This window comes from Tinamus guttatus, unplaced genomic scaffold (assembly GCF_059628265.1).
Source record: "Tinamus guttatus ecotype Peru unplaced genomic scaffold, ASM5962826v1 Tinamus_guttatus_pri_ptg000125l, whole genome shotgun sequence".
Lineage (NCBI taxonomy): Eukaryota > Metazoa > Chordata > Aves > Tinamiformes > Tinamidae > Tinamus > Tinamus guttatus.
In genome coordinates, this window is record NW_028288659.1 from 6,480,171 (window position 1) to 6,502,657 (window position 22,487).

General features: G+C 37.4%; 1 protein-coding gene across 1 annotated transcript in view; it reads left to right on the forward strand.

The window, feature by feature from the left end:
- MYBPC1 (myosin binding protein C1) overlaps nt 1–22,487 on the forward strand; it is a 103,424-nt gene that overhangs the window by 68,157 nt on the left and 12,780 nt on the right. Inside the window, exons 12-29 of the mRNA XM_088521679.1 lie at nt 2,038–2,204; nt 5,189–5,321; nt 6,188–6,312; nt 7,434–7,539; nt 7,832–7,998; nt 8,690–8,852; nt 10,137–10,243; nt 11,185–11,318; nt 12,470–12,626; nt 14,256–14,360; nt 14,845–15,033; nt 16,083–16,217; nt 17,846–17,937; nt 19,599–19,692; nt 19,873–19,914; nt 20,779–20,946; nt 21,451–21,539; nt 22,284–22,479. Of these exons, the coding sequence (XP_088377805.1) occupies nt 2,038–2,204; nt 5,189–5,321; nt 6,188–6,312; nt 7,434–7,539; nt 7,832–7,998; nt 8,690–8,852; nt 10,137–10,243; nt 11,185–11,318; nt 12,470–12,626; nt 14,256–14,360; nt 14,845–15,033; nt 16,083–16,217; nt 17,846–17,937; nt 19,599–19,692; nt 19,873–19,914; nt 20,779–20,946; nt 21,451–21,539; nt 22,284–22,479 (2,369 nt within the window). The remainder of the gene's footprint in view (nt 1–2,037; nt 2,205–5,188; nt 5,322–6,187; nt 6,313–7,433; nt 7,540–7,831; nt 7,999–8,689; nt 8,853–10,136; nt 10,244–11,184; nt 11,319–12,469; nt 12,627–14,255; nt 14,361–14,844; nt 15,034–16,082; nt 16,218–17,845; nt 17,938–19,598; nt 19,693–19,872; nt 19,915–20,778; nt 20,947–21,450; nt 21,540–22,283; nt 22,480–22,487) is intronic.

Sequence of the window (22,487 nt, forward strand, 5' to 3'; positions counted from 1 at the left end):
GTTAGAACTTTTCACCTGTGGTGCATAAGTACTTGAAATATGTTTTTTTAAAAAACCTAAATGACAGATTCTATATACTGCCTCTTTTCTAATTTCATGCTGGTCTTGCAGGAAGATAAAACAGTTCTTATCTCAGTAAGACAGTGATGACTGGTTATGCTTTGTCAATGCGATGGGCCATTAACAGCACGAAATTCTGAAAGGCACAGGATTTCAAAAACACTCATACATTTAGGTCCTTTTTTAAAAAAATACATCTTTCAACAAAATGCACCTCTTCAGGGAAAAGATCTGAAAGAGATTTTGAGCTATATCAATCTGGTTAAAAATGCTTGCCCACTACCCACAGCAGAAATTATTGTGGAATAATGTTCGTTTGTTCTAAGTGTCAAAATTTGTCCTCCAGTTACGCAAGAGGAAAAAGAGTCCAAAGTAAATTATTTTAAACTGGTTGAAAATTGAGATACTCTAACCGATCCTCATCCTCAAATATCTCCTGACTTAAGGGGGCAAATTGTCTTGAGTCACATGGATATGTGAGTGTCACCCTCCCTAGCATGGATAGGAGTTGCATGACAAGCAGCCAGCCCTTGAGATGACACTTCTGCCCCATAGGGTATGTCAGGTTTTACATATGTTTTCAAGCTGATTTTGACCACTACCAAGCAGAAGGAATCTCCCTGAAAAGACAACAGTAACAGTACATATTCTCCAGAAATCATGAGTGCAAACAAAATACAAATTACATTCAGGAAATAATGTCTAAGAATTATTCAAAGAGAATGATGTAAGTATTTCAAAGACTCCTCTGTGAGAAGTTCTTTATTTTTTTCTTTTTAAAAATAAAATTGAAACATTAGTGAATTTAATAAACCTCATGGCCTAAACAACGTAATCTTTTTTCCATAATTACTCATCCACCTATGCAGGGATTCTCAGGGATCCCAGTGCTACTTTCTATATTTCTATAAACAAAAAGTTTCCCTCTCTGACTTGATAGATCTCAGCTCTAAAAATATCTCTCTGCAAAGCTCCGTCTTTTTTTATTTCTTAAGTATTCTTAAATATATTCTTAAATATAAGTATTTTCTCACTCTGACACCAAAAGTGCTTATCTCATTAGACCAGTGAAATTAAGTCAGAATGAACCTGGTCTGACAAACTTATAGACAACAAGGTCAAGGTTTCTGCTGCTCTTCCTGGATCATTTTCTTAACCGTTTACTTTTTTGAGCTAAGCTGTCAATCTGAATAATAATCATTTTATTTAGGATGTTTCCATTATTCTTCCATTTAATGGATGTCCTGGAAAATAATTATCTGTTTTTCACTGTTTGTCTTAGCTCAAGTATAAATTTTGAGGTTGTATACACTAAATGTGGTATTCAGTCTCTATGTAAAGGTGTATAAGGCTCTTATAGTCCAATATATTCATCTTGCATGTTCAGGTTGGTATGGAAATCCTCAGTTCCTATCCATATGCCAATTTTAAACAAATCTGATAAGCACTGGTATAACTATAAATTGAATCAGATTCTCTTGGATTTCAATATGTCCTTTCACAGGTCACCACAAGTAACAGATACAGGGACACAGGTTGGATAGCTTTTTAACTTAATTATGAAATTATGAATGGATTAGGCTGATTGCAGATGAGCTGTCATGAATAACTGATTCCTTTGGAGTTACAACAGATAAAACTGATTTAAGGAGGATTAGCCCACTTACTATTTTAGGGTTATATTATGAAACTGCTCTTTTTTTTATAATGAAGAAATATAAAAACTCTCCTAGTTGATTACATCAGAGAAAACTAAAACTTGTGTACAAATTCTCCTTAAACTTTGAAGAAATATCAACTAAGACTTGAATTCCCTTGCTAATAGGCCTTTGGAAGGTCTCTCTTCAAAGTGAAAATAAAAAAGTCTTCAAATTTTGACGAAAACATTTCTAACCTCATGGACTCAGTTCCACTTTTTTTCTCGTGTGATGAGGCTTCACTAACTCTTTTCCCACAATTTTTTTTTGCTATTGCTAGGGAAGTTAAACAGCAAGAGGAAGAACCTGAGGTAGATGTGTGGGAACTCCTGAAGAATGCTAATCCCAGTGAATATGAGAAGATTGCTTTTCAGTATGGTATCACTGACCTGAGGGGCATGTTAAAGCGTCTGAAGCGCATGCGCAGGGAGGTGAAGAAGAGTGCAGGTATGGATAAGGCAGAATATTTTTGCATTTCATAGTCAAGCGTGAACTTTACAACGCCCAATATACTGCATTTTGATATAAAGTGTGGGAGAGTGAAGCCTGCCCCGGCTTGCATGCTACCTCTCCAGCCCTCTCCATGAGACCACAAGGAGTTAATTAGAAGGTCTGGTCCACTGAAATTGGTGTAAACACCCCGTCCCATTCAGTGCCTAGCAAAAATACTCCTCTCAGCCACACAGTAGTTTTTACGAGAACAAAGTCCCCATTTATGTGGAAAAGTTGTGCTTGATTAAACAAGAGTAATTAGACCATGTGTTATCAGTAATATCTTCTGCTTTAAAATGAAATAATTCCAAACATATCCTTTTTTTCTTCACTGTTTCATTTTGCACTTAACTTTGGCATTTAAGTGAACTCCCATCTGGATTAAAAACCTTCCCCAGTGCATTGGATAAACACAATGAGAGCTGTCCCTCCCCATCTACCATACTGAATAATATGACTGGTGCAACACATACTTAAATATTGATATGAGTTCATATTTATGTGCATTTATATATATGTATGTATAGATATATATGTATATATTGTGTAATATGTATACACATAAATAAACATAGAAACACTACACATTGTCCACAATAATATTCTGGCCTTTGCTTGTTCCTGGAGAGCATTTCAAAGCAGGATGCAGCAAACAGCTGCTGCTCCGCCATTTTCCTGGAGGCTTCCCTTTCATGTAGGTGAGATCCCCCACCTTGCATGAAATGCAGGACTCTTCCCAAAGGAAAGGAAACGGGGCCAAAAACTTCTTATGCCATGCTGGTTCTTACCCCTTAAGCCAAGCATAGGGACCTATGGCAAATGGGTGAACTTCAAGCTACTTCTGTCTCCATGCTACTCTGACTTCTGCCAGGGAATTGGCCAACAGTTGGCTTGTGTCAGAAAGAGGTGAATATGAAGACAGCGCAAAGCTATTTTTGCTAAGTGTTTTTGGTTCTGCACTGAATTTGATGTAGCCAGACCAGATCTGGTGCAGTATCTTGGTATGTAGATATGTGTATTCCAGCTTGATTTACATTCTTAAAGGAAAAATAAGCTTGTATTTACTCAGTTTTCTTAGGCAATTTGAACTGATTTATAGCCAATGTTCAAAGATCTATACTTTTTTCTTGCTTTTAAAATAATTTGTTTTCTGACATTCTAGTGTACAAACTCATAAAGAGAGAAATATATATATTTCATATAGATCTTTTCATACTGAAAAGGTCAGTATCCCGTTTCTGTTTTCTCTCTCCTCAAAGGAGAATAAGGAAACGTTCAGTATAAAATAAAAATAACTCATTTAAAATTATGGAATTTAAATCTTTGTATCTTTTTAAACATTTAATTAACTTAGAATTTTCTCATCCAAAATATGTTGTTGAGACACAGCCTGCTTAAAATAGACCGTAAGAGTTCATCTAGGAAATAAGAACACATCTTCTCTCAACAAGTACAAAGTTAGCATAAAATAGGCCACAGTAATCCAGCTGCCTGACAAACCCTCTCTCCTTCTCTAACACCAGAGGTGTGATGTTACACATTAATTTTTATGGACATCTTTTTGCATTTGCTGTCATATCTGATTCTGGTCACTGTTGAGGGAGGAAGAGGAATGGACATGACAGGCTTTGGCTGAGCAACTGAGGCAGTTTCTCTGTTTAAGGGTGGAAGGGGAGAAACTCCTCATCAACCCCCATGGGCAGGAGGAATGGTGGAAGCTGGTGCAGGAATTGCACAGCTGACAGGAAAAACTATTCCCTGTGCAGATGCATCACATAGATGTGCTGGGATCTTGGAAAGGAGTAGCCTTGAGCCACCAGGACTGCTCTGTCTGGTCCTTCACCTGCGGTTCTCCACTGAGTAGGGTGGTGTTGCCAGTCATATCAGGATTTTTCAGTAGACAGGGTTTTACCTACAGTAGGTGGTGAGGGAAATGTGTACTGTACTGACTAGGTAAGAATAGCTTTTTTTTCCCTTCACACCGTCTTTCATTATCGATTGAAATCTGTTACACTGCAGCCAGATACATAATAAACCCTGATCTAATTCAGTAGTTCTACTCCTGCTCCTACCAATCACATCCCTTGCAATCAGATATATGCATGCTATAAACCTTATCAGAATCTGCTTACTTAGCTGTGGAAATTTTCTTTGCAGCAACATTTGTTTTTGATTCACTGACTATATATTCCTTTGGGTTTGACTGTTATGGCTGGCCATAACTAAAAAGTCAATGTTAACGTGTTTTGAAATATTAGAGATGTACCCGTCTTTTACCTTGCCCAGTGACATACTTTTGCACCTCAAAGTCTTTTTGAAAAGCCCTACTAGAAGTCATCCATTAACAATTTTTAGTCAGTTTTAAATATTTTTTGCAAATATTTCACAGCTGCAACATTTATCATAAGTGGAATTTGCACCTTGCAACCAACAGGAAGAATCAGGAAAAATAATTTGGGTTTTACCCGCACCAGTATGTTTATTCTGATAGTGAGAAACTGAATAGGAGCTAAAAAGTTTTTGCTTTAAATTCCCAGTTAATTTACACAGCAGTACTAATAGAGATCTCCTACATAACCGATTCATTGTGAACAATCCCATAGGACCAGCTGTACAGAGTTTAATTTTGACTTAGTGCTTCTCATCAGGCTATTAAAAATATGTCTATGTACTGCTGTCCAGAATACATCCCCACTGCAAAGTCATATAGAGATACAAGCTCAAACTCAGGGATAATCAGATCAGCATAGCTCTGCACTTTGGCTAATACTGTTTCTGGCACATAAAATGATTCATTTGGACTTCTCTAAAAATGTGGGGCAATTCATAATGTATGTATTTTCTGGCATCATTGATGAGATTTACGCAATGTACTTTCAGCATTCATATTGTCTTTTGTTTCTCATATTCTTTTACAATAACACTTGCTTTTTAAACAGCTTTTGCCAAAGGTCTTGATCCTGCATATCAGGTAGACAAGGGAGGTAAAGTGAGGTTTATGGTGGAGCTGGCAGATCCAACAGTGGAACTGAAGTGGTATAAAAATGGCCAAGAAATACGACCAAGTGCAAAGTAAGTGGTTTTACTGAATGTAAGTGATGTACAGCTAGTCACAGCATTTCTGTTCCTCAAATATTGCTCAACAGCACAAAATCATAGCACCTTTCTCTTCCTGATCCTATTAAAAAACAGCTATTAGCAAAAGCACTGCTATAGAGAACAGCAAATTTTCTTTGTTCTCTTGCTGCATAAGTCAATGGAAAGATTTGGAGTAGTATTTCTTATAAAATATATAATAAAGAGGGTATCATTTCTTTACTCCCTTTATCTGCCAGGCAGTTCAGAACTGTTTCACAGGCAGATATACGGATCCAGGAGGACCTGGATTGGATACCCGAGTGCATTTCTTCCAGGCTGCTGAAGCAGCTGTCAGAGGCTAATGAGCTTTGGTCATTTCAAACCTGGAGCAGATCTAAACTGGTGACATAAAGGTGAAAGCCTCCATATCCTGTTACCGAAACCCCATATCCAATTACTGATCTCTTGTGCCATCTGGCCTACCAATAACAGCAACTTCTTAACCTCGGCTATTATTGTACTTTATAAAAATGCTAAGAGTGCTGGAATGAAGATGGTCTCCTGTTACTCGTTATTTTCATCATTACTCATCTAGAGTTTCAGGCACCATTTTATTTTGCCATCCTTCAGACCACATTATTTTTTAATTTTTTTCATCCAGCCTGTTATTTTTGAACAAGGTGTAACATGCAAGTTGTCACTCTACCCTGTAGATTTCTTTTTTTTTTCCCCGAGTCTATAATGTTTCTTGTCCTCTCTGTTGTATACACTGGAATTTTCATCTGTAATATTTCCTAAAACACTTTCTAGATAAAACAAAAGATGTCCATTTTGCTAATGCATCTTTCCTGTTTGAACAGATACATTTTTGAGCACAAAGGTAACCAGAGAATTTTATTCATCAATAACTGTACAATGACAGATGATGCTCGCTATTACGTAACAGCTGGTGATGAGAAATGCTCCACCGAACTGTTTGTGAGAGGTATTTGCATCTGCTTGTTCTTATTTCATAGCGTCACCAAGAATTGGCTTTGTCTCATTGACTGTAACAGGAATTAACAGGGAGGCTGTGACTCGGATAGATTTGTATTAAGAGTCTTTAGAAGCATTCTGTGTGCATTTCTGTGATAACTAGTTTTTCCTTGTCCTTTATTTATCAATTTAGCAATAATTCTGAAATGGGATTTGGTTGGTTTCCTGCTACACACTGGAATCTGATTAGAATGTTGGCCCCCTTCATAGTTTCAAACTCATTTTGGAGACTCACTCATCACAGTGTTGGCTTTCCCTAACAGCACATCAGACACCTGATAATACTGATACTCTTGATCCAACTGATCTGTTTCAAGTATTCTCAGACCAGTCTTTCCATCTGTTATTTTTAGTTCCATGTGTCCAAATTTAAGGGAGGACTCTATCGAAAGCCGTGGCTGGATGGCCAGTTCTATACCCTCTTTCCTCCCGCAGTGATGACAGCCTTATTGGCAACATTAATGGTGTCACTCTCACATTCCCAACAAACTGAGTATGAAGGGATTTCTTCATTAGAGGTCCTTTCGAAAATGATTGGGGAATCCCTGCATTAAGGAAAATAAAATTTAAAGTGAAAGAAGATATCACATATTTCTGAAAGCTACTTAAAATGATGGATCCAATTGCACCTATGAAAACAGTAGTGTAAGAGTTGTAGGTTCTCTTGCTATTAAATAAACTTGGATTTTGACCACAGAAATGGGTTAAGCAAATAAAAGCACAGTATTATGTCATATTATTGTGCCTAACAGCTTGCAAGACCTCATGAAAATGTCATTGTCTGAGAGGGATATGTGTGAGGCAAGGGGGCGATCTCGGCTTCTCATATTGACTTCTAAAAATGGTCACTAGAAAAGGACCCAAGACAGTGTTTACAAGAACAAAATATTTTTTAATTCCCCTTTCTTACTTGCATGTTAACAGGCAACCTCCTTTCTGATAGGAAAAACTGTCCTAAGACTGACATTAGAATTTTTAAGTAGTGTCAATCTCTATAGCATGCCTTTGAAAAACCTCTTTTACTGAGCTTTCTCTCTGATATTGTAAATCTGTAAATTTCTCTTGCCAAAGATCCTCCAATTTTGGTGACCAAAGGCCTTGAGGATACCAATACCTATGTTGGTGAACGAGTAGAACTGAGCTGTGAAGTGTCTGAAGATGATGCAAATGTGAAATGGTAAGCTACATTTTGAATAGATATTGAAAATAAAACTCAAAATACCTTAATTGCAGGAAAAAAAATGTGGACACCTTGTTCTATATTGGTAAACTTCTTTTTTACAGAAAATCTCAGAAAAAAGTGTATTTAAAAATGCAACAAAAACAAAAATATGCTTACACATTCTTGTTTTAGTTTGTTTAAATTTTTGCTTTAAGTTTTAGTAAAGTCTCTGGAAGCTTCAGTCTGTAGAAGTTGTATCCACTCAAGATTTTTATTGAAAAAATGATCATTTTTTATTTTCTGTTAGGTTTAAGAATGGTGTGGAACTCACCAATGAACCCAAATCTCGGTATCGAATCAAAGTTGAGGGTAAAAAACATACCCTGATTATAGAGGAAGCTGCAAAAAACGACACTGCAACTTACTCAGTAATGACAACTGGAGGCCAGTCGGAGGCTAAGCTTGCTGTTGATTGTACGTATAATACCTCTGCTTGCCTTTTCTTGGGGATTAAAGGGAGACATCTCCCTTATCTTGATTTCTTTGTTGCAGACCTCCAGGACCAATGACTTTGCTTTAGACCCTGTTTGCACTACTAGACAATGACCTAGTCCTTGCTGAAAACAATCTGTCACTGTGTTAAGATGGGAAACAAAATTATCCATACGAAGTTATGATGAGTCAACAAAGTGAATTTTTTAATTGAAGTTAAAACACTTAGTTTCTCACAGGAAAGCAAACCAAGGCTTTTAGGTGAAAAGGGAATAGAGACACAAATCTTTCACATGTAGGATGCTGTGGGAACAGAGACATTCTCTAACACCTAAATGCAAGAGAGGGAACAGAATTCAGATATGCTTCTGGCCGCAGTTTTCCACTGGCTCTAATCCATGCTCAGTTAGGATCCAATCCTCAGTTAGGGCCTGGGTATTTTAGATAACCTTTTTAAAGCAGTAGGCTATAGGGAAATTAAACATGAAAAGAGGTTAATTTATATGTACATATTACTGGTATTTGGACTTGTGAGACTTATTTATTAGTATATATGCTGAAAGCATTTTTTATGACTTGCAGATTACTGTGATTGCTAGTAACAGCTCTGTGATAGAATTATAAACTACTATTTTTACATTAGCATTAATATCTATGCTTCTGTTTTCCTAAGTGAGACCATTGAAAATATCCCTTGCACTAGAAGACCAGACTGTGAGGCTTGGACAGGAAATCCACCTGAAATGTGAGATATCTGAGAATGTGGAAGGGAAGTGGTACAAAAACGGGCAACTGGTTGAAGCTAGTGACCGTGTAAAGCTTTATCACAAAGGAAGGTAAGCACATTGAACATTGACTTAACTTGTGATGAAGTGACATTGTAATGATTTGCCAATGTGTGGGTTATTTCACTGAGATTTATTTGGTTCTCACACTTAAGTCTCTGTCCTTCAAACATTTTTATACTTATCATCATAAAGGCCACACTCCTTGCTCCATTTCAGCTTGTGTCTTTTGGTTGTAGGGGATAACAGTCACATTTCTTGATTCATCTACATTCCACGTGTTAACTTTTCTTGACATTGCTGTTGCTGTTAGCATGGAACATTAGGTAGCAAGGGCAAAACAATTGTTAGACAATGCTAAAAATATATAGCTTAAAAATGCCTGTTTTTGTTCATGTCAACCCAGAATTCATATCTCTACCAGGCAAAGTATGTGGGGGTTATCAGCTCCCTTTGCACTTGTGATCTGTCATTTCCCATTAAAAAATTGTCAGTTTTAAAAATAAAGAAATAAAAGGTCCTATCTTTAAGCACAACTCATGCACTTCAGCATGGAACTGACAGTTCATAAAGCTGGGGCCTGCACTTGTGAAGATGTTCCTGAACAGGCTATGAAGTGATCACATTGACCCCATAATACTTCTTGAGCCCCAGTAATTGGGTAGTCTGGGCACAAGTGCTGGCTGTGCAGCAATCCCTTGAATTGACATAAGGCAAAGTAGCTTTCTACAAACCTTGAAGGACCACAGGATGATGTGAGGGGAGGAGAGCAGTGAACAGTGAGTCCTACCTTAAACAAAGCTTAGCCTGAACAGTTGGTAGGAAAGAAGAAAAATCCTTCCATTCCTGGAAGACTCAGTTAGGTAATAGGACCATAATACACTTCACTCAAACCCTTTTTTACTCTGGCAAACCAACAGTAGATTGGATCCTGTCATGAAAATGCAGTCAGCAGAGAAGGACTGACAAAATTAGAGCATTCTCACAATTGGATCATCTAAACATTTCTCCACTGGCAACCTAATTGCTACCTAATGGCAGTAGTGCAGAAGATCTACTATATCAAAGAGATTGCAATCCTGTATTTTTCTATTTTGATGTTTAAATAAAAATACTAAAATGGGTTGCGTTATTTCATAGTCCTCTCAAAAACACAAGATAAAAATCTCAGAGTATTTAATTAGCTAAAATACCACTCAGTAGCCAGCAAAAGGATGTATTTTTAAAATCTTACAGTCTTCCACAACTTTGGTGAACTTTTATCTTCACAGATCTCCCTACAGCCTCAGTCTTCAAAGCATGATTGACAGGGATTTCTTTCTCAATTTTTCACAGAATCCACAGATTTATTATAGCAAGTTCTGCTGTTGATGATGAGGGTGAATATATGTTTGTACCAGATGCCTATAATATTAATATTCCATGCAAAGTACATGTTGTAGGTAAGTATATGCACAGCAATTTGTAACATTTTCTTTGTCTGACATGTGGCAAGTAAAACCAGTGAAATATCCTTGCTTTCAATCTGTCTGTTTCATGGGTGCCTGTCACATAGAACAGATCTGCTCCCTGCAAGTAAGTGCAAGTAAGCTGAGTGGAGAGTGTTTTGCTTGAGTATAGGATCTGATTTGCAATCCTGTTCCTAAGGATGAAGAGAATGTCTTTGAGGATGAATTCCTAAACATAAACCAGCATTAAAAGTTTGTATAAAATATCTGTGGCTCTTCTCTCTTCATAAACAATGTCGTGTTCTTTGAAGAGTTGGCTTGCTGACATTTCCAAAAAGAGAACTTAATTTGGTAAAGAACTAGTCAAGTAATACATATATATCATGTATACCAAATACATTAGATAATAACTAGCATATCTAGTGTTTCTGACCAACTTTTATTTAATTAGCAAAAGAAAAGTTGTTTTTTATATGAAAAATAAAACAAGGCATTGTTTTACACAGCTGTACACAGCTGTACTCCATTGGCTAAAGCCAATCTTTGAAAGCAAACACTGAATTTTAGAACTTTGTAGTCTAAAAAGTAGCAGTATAGTGGCCAAACGGTTAAATAATGTATCTGAAGCTGAAAGATATGGGTTACCCATGTTAGAAATAATACTGACCAGGGTGAAAGAGTACGGAGGAGGAAGAACTGGAGTATTTGAGCATATTGGCGGAATAAGCTCACAGACATAATCTTCCAAACATGAAAAAATAAATGTAAGATGTTTGCAAATTTTCTTCCAGACAAAAGAACGATTGACTAAAAATGTTCTGAAAATCCAAAGCCTTGAAAAATCTTCTTTCTTTACATCGCAGACCTGTTCTCAGGTCTCTGAACACTCAAGAGTGGCAGCTCCATGATGCATTCGATAATCTCTCCATTTTCAGATCCTCCTAAACTACACCTAGATGGTCTTGGGGAGAATAACACTGTGACAGTAGTGGCAGGAAGCAAACTGCGACTTGAGATCCCCATCACTGGCGAGCCAACTCCAAAAGTCATGTGGAGTAAAGGGGACAAGGTACATTCTTAACTCTATGCATGTTTCTTTAGCTTGACAAGGGGCCTTTTCCTTCAAAAAAAAAAATTATTAGTTTGGTGAAGCTACTGATTTTAATGGCAACATGTAACAAGGATATATGTTTTATCTCAAAAGCTACTGTCAGTCAAAAATGAAGAGTGAAATTGAATGTATCATTTACTATCTTTCAGATGTTTCTGAGGAAAGATTGCAATTATGAGGGAAAATATGGTGTGCTATAAATAAATTGTTAAGAAAAGGGATATCTGAGGTGCAGTGGAAACCTAGTGACAATCTACCAAATGGCTCCTTACTGTGAACATTCTGCATAGAAGGACTTTGACAAAAAGCCATAGCATGGCCTGGTTTTGGAGAATGAATAAATTATCATGGAAGATTAAGTCTGGAATAAAACAACAGGCCAAGCATGCGTCTTCTAATGTCTTATTGCAAAACTTTATACAGACCAATCTCTGTCTGTATAATAATACCAAAATCCAGACTTTTCACACTGACATTTTCAGTGTGCCATATTGAAATTGGAACACGCTGTTCTTGTGGGATTCATCAAGTCAAACCTGTAATTAGTGTCTTTCAAAAATTAACAGTAGAATCAACACTGTGGGCTTGTCCAAATTAGAAATTATTCTAAGATAGCTCTTACTACAAAATAAACGTCATGAATTGAAATCAGTCAGGGCAAGCTACTGACATTTACAATCACTCCAGCCTGTAAATGAATCACATTTCATTCTGAAAGGCTCTTTGGAGAATCTAGGACTCTCAAAGCTGGAAAAAAAAAAAAAAAAAAAAACAGTAGTCATCAAATTAAGACTAGATACTGTTGATCAAAGCATGTTTTGTTCATATAACAAGAAGGCCATATAGTGTCTCTTGCTTTCAGATACAATGGCAGAATTGAGTGTTAAACAATTAAAGTATCTTGAAATTATTTACTCAGTCCCTCAGTTCTTTTGTCATTTTTATGAGGATCAAGTGCTTGAAATTCTCAGCTTTCATATTGTTTATCTTAAAGTTGCTTTATTCGTTTTGTGAAAGTGTTCTGTATTGCATCTGGATTAAAATTTTTGTCCATTTTGATTCCTAACTCAGAAAAGTTGACTTTTACCTCTGATTACTTTGATTCCTAGTGGATCACAGACAGTGGAAGAATACGGGCAGAAACATATCCAGATAGCAGCTGTCTGGTTATTGATACAGCTGAGAGGGAGGATTCAGGTCCTTTCAGAATAACATTGAAGAATGAGGCTGGAGAGGACACAGCTCTGATCAACATCAAAGTGGTTGGTAAGTCACATGGGACAGTGCACTGAGGTGATGTTTTTTGTCACAGCTGTTTTCAAAGAATGTTCTTTGAAAGATACTGCTTTTTTTCTGCACCCAAACAAGGGCCAAATTCTTGTTCCTACAGCCAAAGGGCTGTTATCGTCCCTAGATACCTAACTGTTATAGGCACTCATAAAGCTTCCAATTCCTTGGTTTTCCCCATTTTCAGGTGTGGGATTGAGGTGCAAAGATACTAAGATCCAGAGCTACTCTTGGACACTTACAATGGCACTTAAGCAGGAGTTAATTATCACCCTATTGCTGCCTTGTGCTGCAGGTGCCAGGATTTTGTGATTGTCCCAGGCTGATGCTGACATTCTCTAGGTAGCTACAGGCCATGTCTTAGCTCATGCCCTCAAGTGCCTCTCAAGTGTCCTGACTACGCTCAAGGGCTTGGCAGTTATCCCTTACTAACCTCCTGCCATAATCTACAGAGATCTTTCTCTCCCTCTCTCTTCATTAGGCACACCTAGATCATATCTATCAAATCAGTACCCATATGTAATAACACAAGAACTGCTTACTTTAAAAAAAAAAAAAAAAAAAAAGTGAGGACTGCTGCTGACAGTTCCATCACACAGTAGCTTGTTAGTCAAAGGACCTACTCTAGACAGGCAAATTAAAGTTTCTTTCTCAGCCTGAAGGGCTACCTCCCCTGAAAATGCCTAACGTATTCAGCTAAAGAGCTCAGCAGTCTTATCACTGAAAACAGCAACTACGCAAAGAAGAAGTTGAGATGCACAGAGAAAGACAATGTGAAGCCAGAGAACTATCTGCAGCCTAAGCTCTCTATCTTAGGGAATTAGGTACAATGAGTTCTGTGTGTACAAGGCAGACTTCTCTGCATTATTAAGGTGCTTCCTTAATGGAGGTTTCCTTTCCACATGAAGGTGCTTATTGCAGAAAATGGTAATTTGGTAGTATAAGGAAGAATTTATGACCTTTTCCTCTTGTTTCTCCACTAGTTAGCCTATATAGCTCGTTGTTCAGCCTTTGTGTGATCCGTACTAGCACATGTAATGCCCCTTATGCATTATAGAGAAAACCTCCACTGTCTTAGGTCACAGGCTTTTGGTGTAAACTATATATGTATTGGTAAAATGAGGGATATGACACCAAAAACAGTTTAAATTCCCATGGCTCTGTGTGAGACCGTACCTGAGTTACTCACAAAAAGCCACAGTGGAAGGACAAGCAAAGCACATCTTCTCAAATCTTAAGGACATTAAACTGTGTTCTGTGCTTAGGAATAATTTGGTACAGAAAGGTTGAGTATGTTCACAGTGGCCATGTCTTTTTACTTACTGATCTACTGACCCGAATACTGTAGCTTACATTCTAGGGATGAGTTTTTGCTCCCTGATATTCTTTCTTATCTATGTGTTTAGCCTCCAGTCATTCATACTGTCTTGTCATCACAAGTGTACTTTTGTACCTGCTCCTACATTTTCTATTTCAGCGTAGCCCATTGCATGTAAAAACTTATTCATATTTCTTTCATGATTGGCATTTCTTATTTCAGCCTAGGGAAAAAAATTCAAAGAAAGACTCACTCTTTTCTTTTTATTCTATTTCCTTTATTGACAACAGATGTCCCTGATCCTCCTCAGGCACCAAATGTTACTGAAGTGGGTGAAGACTGGTGTGTTATGACCTGGGAACCTCCAGCAAATGACGGTGGATCACCTATATTAGGTAGAAGTTTTTTTTCTTCTTCTTTTTTTTTTTTTTGAGGTGATGCTCTAATATAGCGAAAAGAAACGGGCTCAAAATAATGGACCCTACACTATCAAAATTTGGCTCTGGGGTATTTCAGGCTGCGTAGTCCGTTGCAAAAGTGTTCTTTCCAGTCATAGATGTTATGAACTATGCTCTTTTCTGATGCTTTGAAATTTGTAATTTGCATGTTGCTCCTTCTCCCTATGGAATGGTGTTTGAAAGACAGTCTGTGCATTATTACAATACCAAACTTTGGCCCGTGGCTCATTTTGAATGTCAGCAGGGTTTCTGGAAACCGTTTACTGAGCTGATGAATATCTTCCCATACACTAAACAAAGAGCAAAGTCAGTGTGGCCAAGGGGCCAGTAAAATCAGACCCCTTTTCCTCCTGATCTAACACAACAGTGTTTTAAGTCGTCTGAAAATAAAAAGGCTTTTTTTTTTTTTTTTGATCAATAGGATATTTCATTGAAAGGAAAAAGAAGCAAAGCTCCAGGTGGATGAGGCTGAATTTTGAGCTGTGCAAAGAAACAACTTTTGAGCCAAAGAAGATGATTGAAGGTGTTGCTTATGAGGTCCGTGTATTTGCTGTTAATGCAATAGGAATTTCCAAACCAAGTATGCCTTCAAAGTCCTTTGTTCCTTTAGGTAAGTAAACAAGAATACAGAGTAGCCATGCATTTAGAAAAACCTCTTTGATATATTATTTCATCTTTTAGTTAGAATAACTGCAGTTCCTACACTTGTAATACCCTGGACTTGAACTTACAAGGTGCTTATCAATCACATATCTATCTCTGAAGAATTTTCATGCTGCCTATTATGAAAATGAGACATTTTTCAAATTTCAATACTTATGCATTGCTGTTACATAGTGCCATGCAAAAATAGTGCACATGTTCACAAATAATGAATACATTTTTATTCAAAAAGCAACCATACAAACTATTATAAATATATAAAATGTGTCAAAATTAAATGAAATTGCCTGCTATCACGTAAGTTCTATGATAAGGTACATCTGAATAATACCTAATTTTAATCTATGCTTCAATCGCCCACCCCCTAGTTAAAGAATTTCTAGCTTTTTCTTGGCGGGGGAAGGGTTGAAGGGTGGAGGGAGGGTCATTTTTGTTTTTCCAGAAAGGGATCATGTATTTCACAGCATCCTTTTTTTTTTTTTTTAAGATAATCTAAACCAGGCCAGACCATTTTAAAATCTCTTTATGTGCCCTGTTCTTATTTGTGCTTTAAATTACTATAACAACTGAGGTGTGGGGGAAGGTTTTTGTTGGCCTAATGACAGAGTAACCTGAAGAGTTTTCCATACAAAGAAATAGATTTTCAAGCTCCTGTGACAATGACAGGAGAAATGGTAAAGAAATGGTACCTTCCTTTGTCAGCCAATAGGAGCTTCTGCCCCCCCATGATACAGAAAGGAGGAGCAGAAAGGAGAAGGCTTTAGCACTAGAGTGTGTTCTCCTCTTGTGAGGAAATACATGCTGTTGTAGGGTATAGTAGGCAAATCTTTTCTGCTATAGCTTTCACTGCTCTTTGCCCTTCTCAGTCCCCAGCAGCAGGAGCCTGGCTCTCTGGATTAGGCCTTGCACTGAGTGAAGTACCTGTAATACACCATAAATGCAAAAATTTAACAATAATACAGTTTCCTACCTTGTTCCCCCATCCGCTTTTTTCAGCTGTTACCAGCCCACCGACTCTGCTGGCAGTTGATGGAGTGACTGATACCTCAGTTACAATGAAATGGAGGCCCCCGGACCACATTGGAGCAGCAGGTTTAGATGGCTATGTTATAGAATACTGCTTTGAAGGAAGTAAGTGACAATAACTATGGTGAAATACTAGTAATGAAAATAGGTGAGACTTTCTCCATCTTTTTCCTATGGATGGCAGGTGCTTTAAGGCAAAAATTAACTAGTCAAAAACCTCAAATTGCAGGATTTTGTTCAGTCTTCCCTTTAGTTTGCACTCCAGATCCCTCCTGTTACTGTGATGCAACCTCTCTTACACTTGGCCTGAAGAAAAAAAAAGAAAATCTGTTGTAGGGTTTTTGTAGTGTAGCAAGTACTGCGTGCCTCGTTTTCCTTTTCAGCAAAAGTTGAGTGCACTAGAGAGAGTAAATGGATGGATGGATAATGGATGAATGGATAGTGCCGTAATGCCTAGTTTATCATATTACTAACTGTCTGCTTCAAGTGACAGTTCACAATATAGAGCTCCAACAGCTTCCCCAATAGATGGCTACAGACATCTTCTAGTCAAGCAAACTCATGTCTGGATATTGGATTTCAGTAGTTAGATACAGGATCTATAACTACATCCATCTCAGATATAAAACTATATGGGAGTAAAAAAAGCTTAAAGATGTAAGAGACAGAATAAACTCAGGAGAATAAGTATTAAGTCATAGAAAACATATACTGTACAGCCACAATACAGGTTTAAGTACAGGTTTGATGATCAAACAGCAGAACCTCAGTATTTCCCAAGAGATTTTCTTCTGACTTGGCATCACATGAAGTCTGTTTTCAAAAAATAAAATCTAGCAGTTCTTGGGTAAGTACTAAATATGATGATAGGGCGTATCCAGTATCCAGCCACCGTGCTTCTGATCAGCAGGATTGCAGAAACAGTGTCAGTTTGGAAGAAGGGAGTGTAGTTTTATTCAGCTCAACCAGCTGCTGATCTCAACAGTGTGGTTAATCGAAGCCATGCGTTGAGTATATTTTACATCAGGGCCCTTATTTCAATTAAAGCTTTTTACAAATGCAGTCCACAGTCTCGAGACAAGAAGTAGAAGACAGAACTGTGGTCAGACACCACAGGAGCAATGTACCCTTACCTCTCACTTGGGCGAGTGGGGCCCGAGTTCCTTCCTGGGCGAGAGGGAGATAAAACGATCCACTGCCTTTTCTCAGGAGAACTCAGCATCTTGTAGCTGAGTATCCGTAAAGCACAGGAACAGTCTGCAAGAGGCTCAGAGGTCTGGAGAAGATACCTGAAGGTGGATACAGCTGGTAGGAAGGGTTTTCCTTGTATGCTCGGAGGAAGCTACGGGAACATCTCAGGAAGAGAAAGCATGCAGTTTGAGATTAATATGGAGCAACCGTAGGTGACACATACTTTTCTCTTTCCGCTGCATAGGTATGTATTAGCTACAGAGGCGACTGACAATAAGAGAACTGTATATTATGTTATTGGCTGTTAGTAGGATGGTTGGGATTTTTTTTGAAAAAAGAGTTTCAGCATTACAGTCACAAATCCATTAACATTAGACTATGTGAATCTCTGCCACATAAGGCAATAAGAGGGGGAAATATATTTATAATAATGCAGACTATATTACTCAAGCAAATTTTCCAAAACTTCCTTTTAAGATCTATCAGTCAAAAAATCATTGTATGCCTATTGAATGGAACAAATTCTTTACTTTTTTTTTCAGATAGGTTTAAAACATATGAAGATACAACAAAATGGCAGCCAAGCCTGTCATTTTATTGTTCCCCACCTCAGTTAAAATACAATGGATACAGTGTATTTTACATAGCTTTTTGAGTGTTTATGTATATCTATATATGTCTCTCATATATGCATATACATCTATATATACACAATAAACATTAGTTATGTATATATGTTATGAAAATGTTTAGGAAGAAACAAGCTGAAAATACCAATAAAAATATGTAACTTACTGCAGATCTTTCTCTATACTCTGTTCTTTTTTTTTTTTTCTTGCAATATCTCAGTGCCTCCTTTTCTCACTTTTTATAGTGCCTGTTTTGCCTCAGACTAATTTTTTATGTTTAATAATTCTTTTTTTTTTAATTCCTAGGTACTTTTAATGACTATATGACTATCTATGTTCATTCTATTGCTCTTTTCTTTTTAGTTCTGTGCCTATAAACCCATTTGTCTTTACCTGTTCTTTCATTTTCATCACTGAGGTTGTTTAGGAGAGGGTTTTTGAGTCTTTTCTATCATAGCAATCTTTAGGAAAAATCACAAGCTGGATATGGCATTTAGAATATATTATTAGAAGATGTCATAATTTAGAAGAGTCATGTTTGAGGCACATTGGTTTGGCTTCCTCAAAAAATTTTATTTCTCTTTATTCTGAATCTCATAACTTGATCTCCATGCAGGCCCCTTAGACTTCCTTAGCTACAGTAACATCCCTGAGAGCTCTGTGGGTATGTTGGAAAACTGGGGTTTCATCATGAGTATCTGAAACTGGCATTGCATAGGCATGACTAGCATCAGAAATATGAATATATTCCTTTCCCATGGCTTGTTTAGCACATCCAGCTTAAACCTCTTGCTGCAGTGGTGATTCAGATTAGCACAAACCTTGCTGACAATGGAAAAGTAGTAGTAAAGTAGTAATTCCTAGTAATGCACACTTCTGACTGGTTCTTGTGTGACATTTCAAGGGAAATCTGATGAGCTCCAGTTTTTCCTACGAGATTATATTTATTTGCCATCAACAGGCCACTGTACGTGCAGAGAACCTGTTTTCATGGCTAGTAAAGGGGCAGTTTAGAGAGCTTTTTTTTTTTTTTTTTTTTTTGTCTGAGATCTTTGCCCGTGTATCCAACCAGGAACATAAACAGATTATGGATAGTATCTTTACTATCCTGAAAATTGCCAAATCCGGGATTCCAGGGAATCCGAGGCAGTGACAATGTTGGCCAAGAGATAAAGCCTTTGTGATTACATCATGTCTACTCTTATTCGTGGTTTCTGTCTTAATTTTCATTCTTTGATGCCTTCAGCTATATATGTATTCTATTCCTCTGTCTCCTTGACTATTTTTCAAGCATTCTCTTTTTCTGTCTCTCTTGCTCAAAATTCTTCTCTGAGTTTCTTCTTCCCTTCATGATGTTTTGTTCTCCTCTTACAATTTCTCTTATCATCATTTTTGCTTCATTCCTCTGTCTTCCAAATGTCCCTTTAGTTCATCCTTCCAGGACTATGATTGTTCAGACAAAGCAAAACCCTCTTCGCTCGCTTTCTCTTTCCTGTCAGCATCATGCATATCATCTCTTTGATCTAGATGCCCCCTTCCTGCCTCTTTCTTCCCTGCAGACTCTCTAAATACAGGTCTTCTAAATCTTTAAAGCCTAGCAGTGATCTTTGCAGTCTTACTAACAGGAAATGCTAACTCCTGACAAAATGCTCCATCTGTGTGAAAGTGGGTGTCTCTGATTAATCTTAATGATGGATTCTCACAAGGTTTATCGACAGATCTGGTTGATGAAATTGTGGAGCCACCTTATAACGTAGCAGGTACGATATTCAGCAAAGGGTATAAAGCTTCCTTAAAGAAAGATATCTCTCTTTCAAATAGCTTTCTGAGAGTATGACTGATTTCTAGGGGCACCATCTACAGAATTTGCTGCATTGCATGGGAGGGGGTGGGGAGGGATTCAGGAAACTGAGTCATTGACTGCAACACGCTTGTGTTAGAAACTGAAAGCAGCAGCTTTAAAGAAAGGTTAATTCCTAAAAAATAAGATACATACTTATGAAAATGCACAACAGTACCATGCACTAAGTCTCCAGGCTCTAGCTTATGGATGGTGCTTGTCTTTTATGCTAAAATTATAATGCTATTTTTATAAGATGCAGAAGGTATTGATACTTACTGACTTGCTACTGTATAAATCTAACTCCAAATGTCAAGGTGTCCACAGTGTTAAAGTCAACTATGCTTGGTGGATGGAATGGGAAAGAAAGTATCATTTGTAATTAGAGCTCTTCTGAATGTACTGTTTCAGTGGCTCTATGGATTATATGCAAGTGGTAGGATTAAAAAATAATTTGAGAGAGCTGTAATTATATGAATCTTTATGATACAGCTTTCCTTTTATAAAGGCACCAGGAGAGATGACACGTCAGTGCACTTTGTAAATACTCTGTGCTTCTCTCAAGGGGACTCAGCACTGGTCTAATTGTGATATTACTGAAAAGAGTTCTAAAACCCATTGCTTCCCAAGGAAGCTGTTAAAGCAATGCTGAATGTTTTTAGAAATATACTCTATGTCCCTGACTTCCTTGTTTTTTATCAACTGACTTTAAAGTCTTATGAGATTTCTCTTATGTACAACCGAAAAGCAGCCACATTCTAAAAACATTATTTATCTGTGTATAAAGATACAATTGGCCAAAATCCATTACTGTTAGAAGCATATTGCCTACGCATGCTTAAAGTGAATCAATATCATGTTATACCTTAATTAGAAAACAAAATAAATGGATTCTTCAATGTATTTGCAGTTACCATTGTGTGATTTTTCCTCATTGATGTAATGATTATATTCATAATTTCCCGTTCCTTTGCTTCTCCATCTCATCTCCTTTTCCCTAAACTAGCGGACGAATGGATCGTGGCTAACCCCGAACTGACAGACAAAACGAAGTTTACTATCAATGGGCTGCCGACTGGCTCAAAAATCCTTGTGAGGGTGAAAGCTGTGAATGCCGCTGGTGAGAGCGAGCCAAGGTACCACCCACAGCCTATTTTAGTCAAGGAAGTGATAGGTAAGAGCTTCTCACGCAAAAATGTTCTGCTTCCTTGCTTAGGTATTTTTAAGACTAATACCTACTAAGTAATCATATGATTTACCCATACAAAGACATTTTGCAGTGCCTAGAAATATTTTTATATCTTTTTATTTCTTTTTTATTTTCTTTGAGAAGTGTGACTTCACCTGAGAGGAGAAGATCTCACCTGAGATCCTTCATCACTGCTCAGGTTTTGAAAAACTTTTATTCCTGCAGACCTAGAACGTGATTTTCCCTTTGTTAAACAGAGCTAAGATTTTCACCCCTTCTTATCACCATAGCATTTGCGATTACAAATACTGACAATGTACTGCATGTAACATTCTGGGACCAGGAATATTTAAGATATGTCAGTCACCAGTCACTTCTAGGAGCTGTAGACCACACAATTTGATACTAGTAATGATCAGCACCAGTATTGCCCCACTTATAAAAGAAGATAAATGTAAAATGTGAGCTTTCTTCTTCCTTTATTTTTAGAACCTCCGAAGATTCGTCTACCAAGACACTTAAAACAAACTTATACTCGAAGAGTTGGAGAAACTGTGAATCTTGTTATTCCTTTCCAGGTAAGAACTAAAAACACAGAGAGAAAAATACAAAATTAATAACCTCTGCAAGACTAATAAAAGCTTAAAAAAGTTTGTTCATCAGTACACAAGATAGACTGCTCCTAAGAAATTAAAACAGTATTTGTGGTTATTCTCTAAGCTAAGGTGCTCAAAAAAGCAGTAAGGTTACTCTATTTGGAGAGCACGTTTATATTGCTTGTCTCCAAAGAGGCATAAATCCCATGGGAATGCTGGTGGCATTCACTTTCTTATTTAAATATCTAAATTGGGCACTGCTCTACTCCAAAAAAAAAGGCCTCTCTGACACAGTACATGTCAGTCTGGTCTACCTAACAACCATTCCAAGTGCCTTCCCAATAAAAGAAGAGCCATACGGATTCCTAGAGGTCCAGTCCACTACTTAGATGCCTTTCATTTACTCTCAGTTTAGAGAATACAGGCACTTCTAGAGGGTAAACATTTTGTTGTAGTTTTTAATATTACTATTATTATTATTTTCTTTTTCTTTTTAGAAAACTGGAAATTGTTTGGGCAATTTTAGCCTGAATTTGCAAATATTCTTTGGTTTGATTCTTAAAAAATCCTGCAATGCAGGTGAATTAATGAGACTGCCTCTCAAATGCTGCATGACTTTCAAAGACTTCTCACTGTTTGTTTCAGGATGGTTTTGATTTCCACTTTAAGACTAACACCAATTTCACTCCCCAAATCCTTTATGAATTGTTTTCTGACTTCTTACAGGGAAAACCAAGGGCAAAAGTATCATGGAAGAAAAATGGCACTCCGATAGACAAGAACCAAATCAACATCCGCAACACTGAAAATGACACTATCATCTTTATCCGAAAGGCAGAAAGGGGCCATTCTGGACAATATGACATGAAAGTGAAAGTAGAGAACCTGGAGGACAAAGCTACGATAGATATTCAAATTGTTGGTATGTTC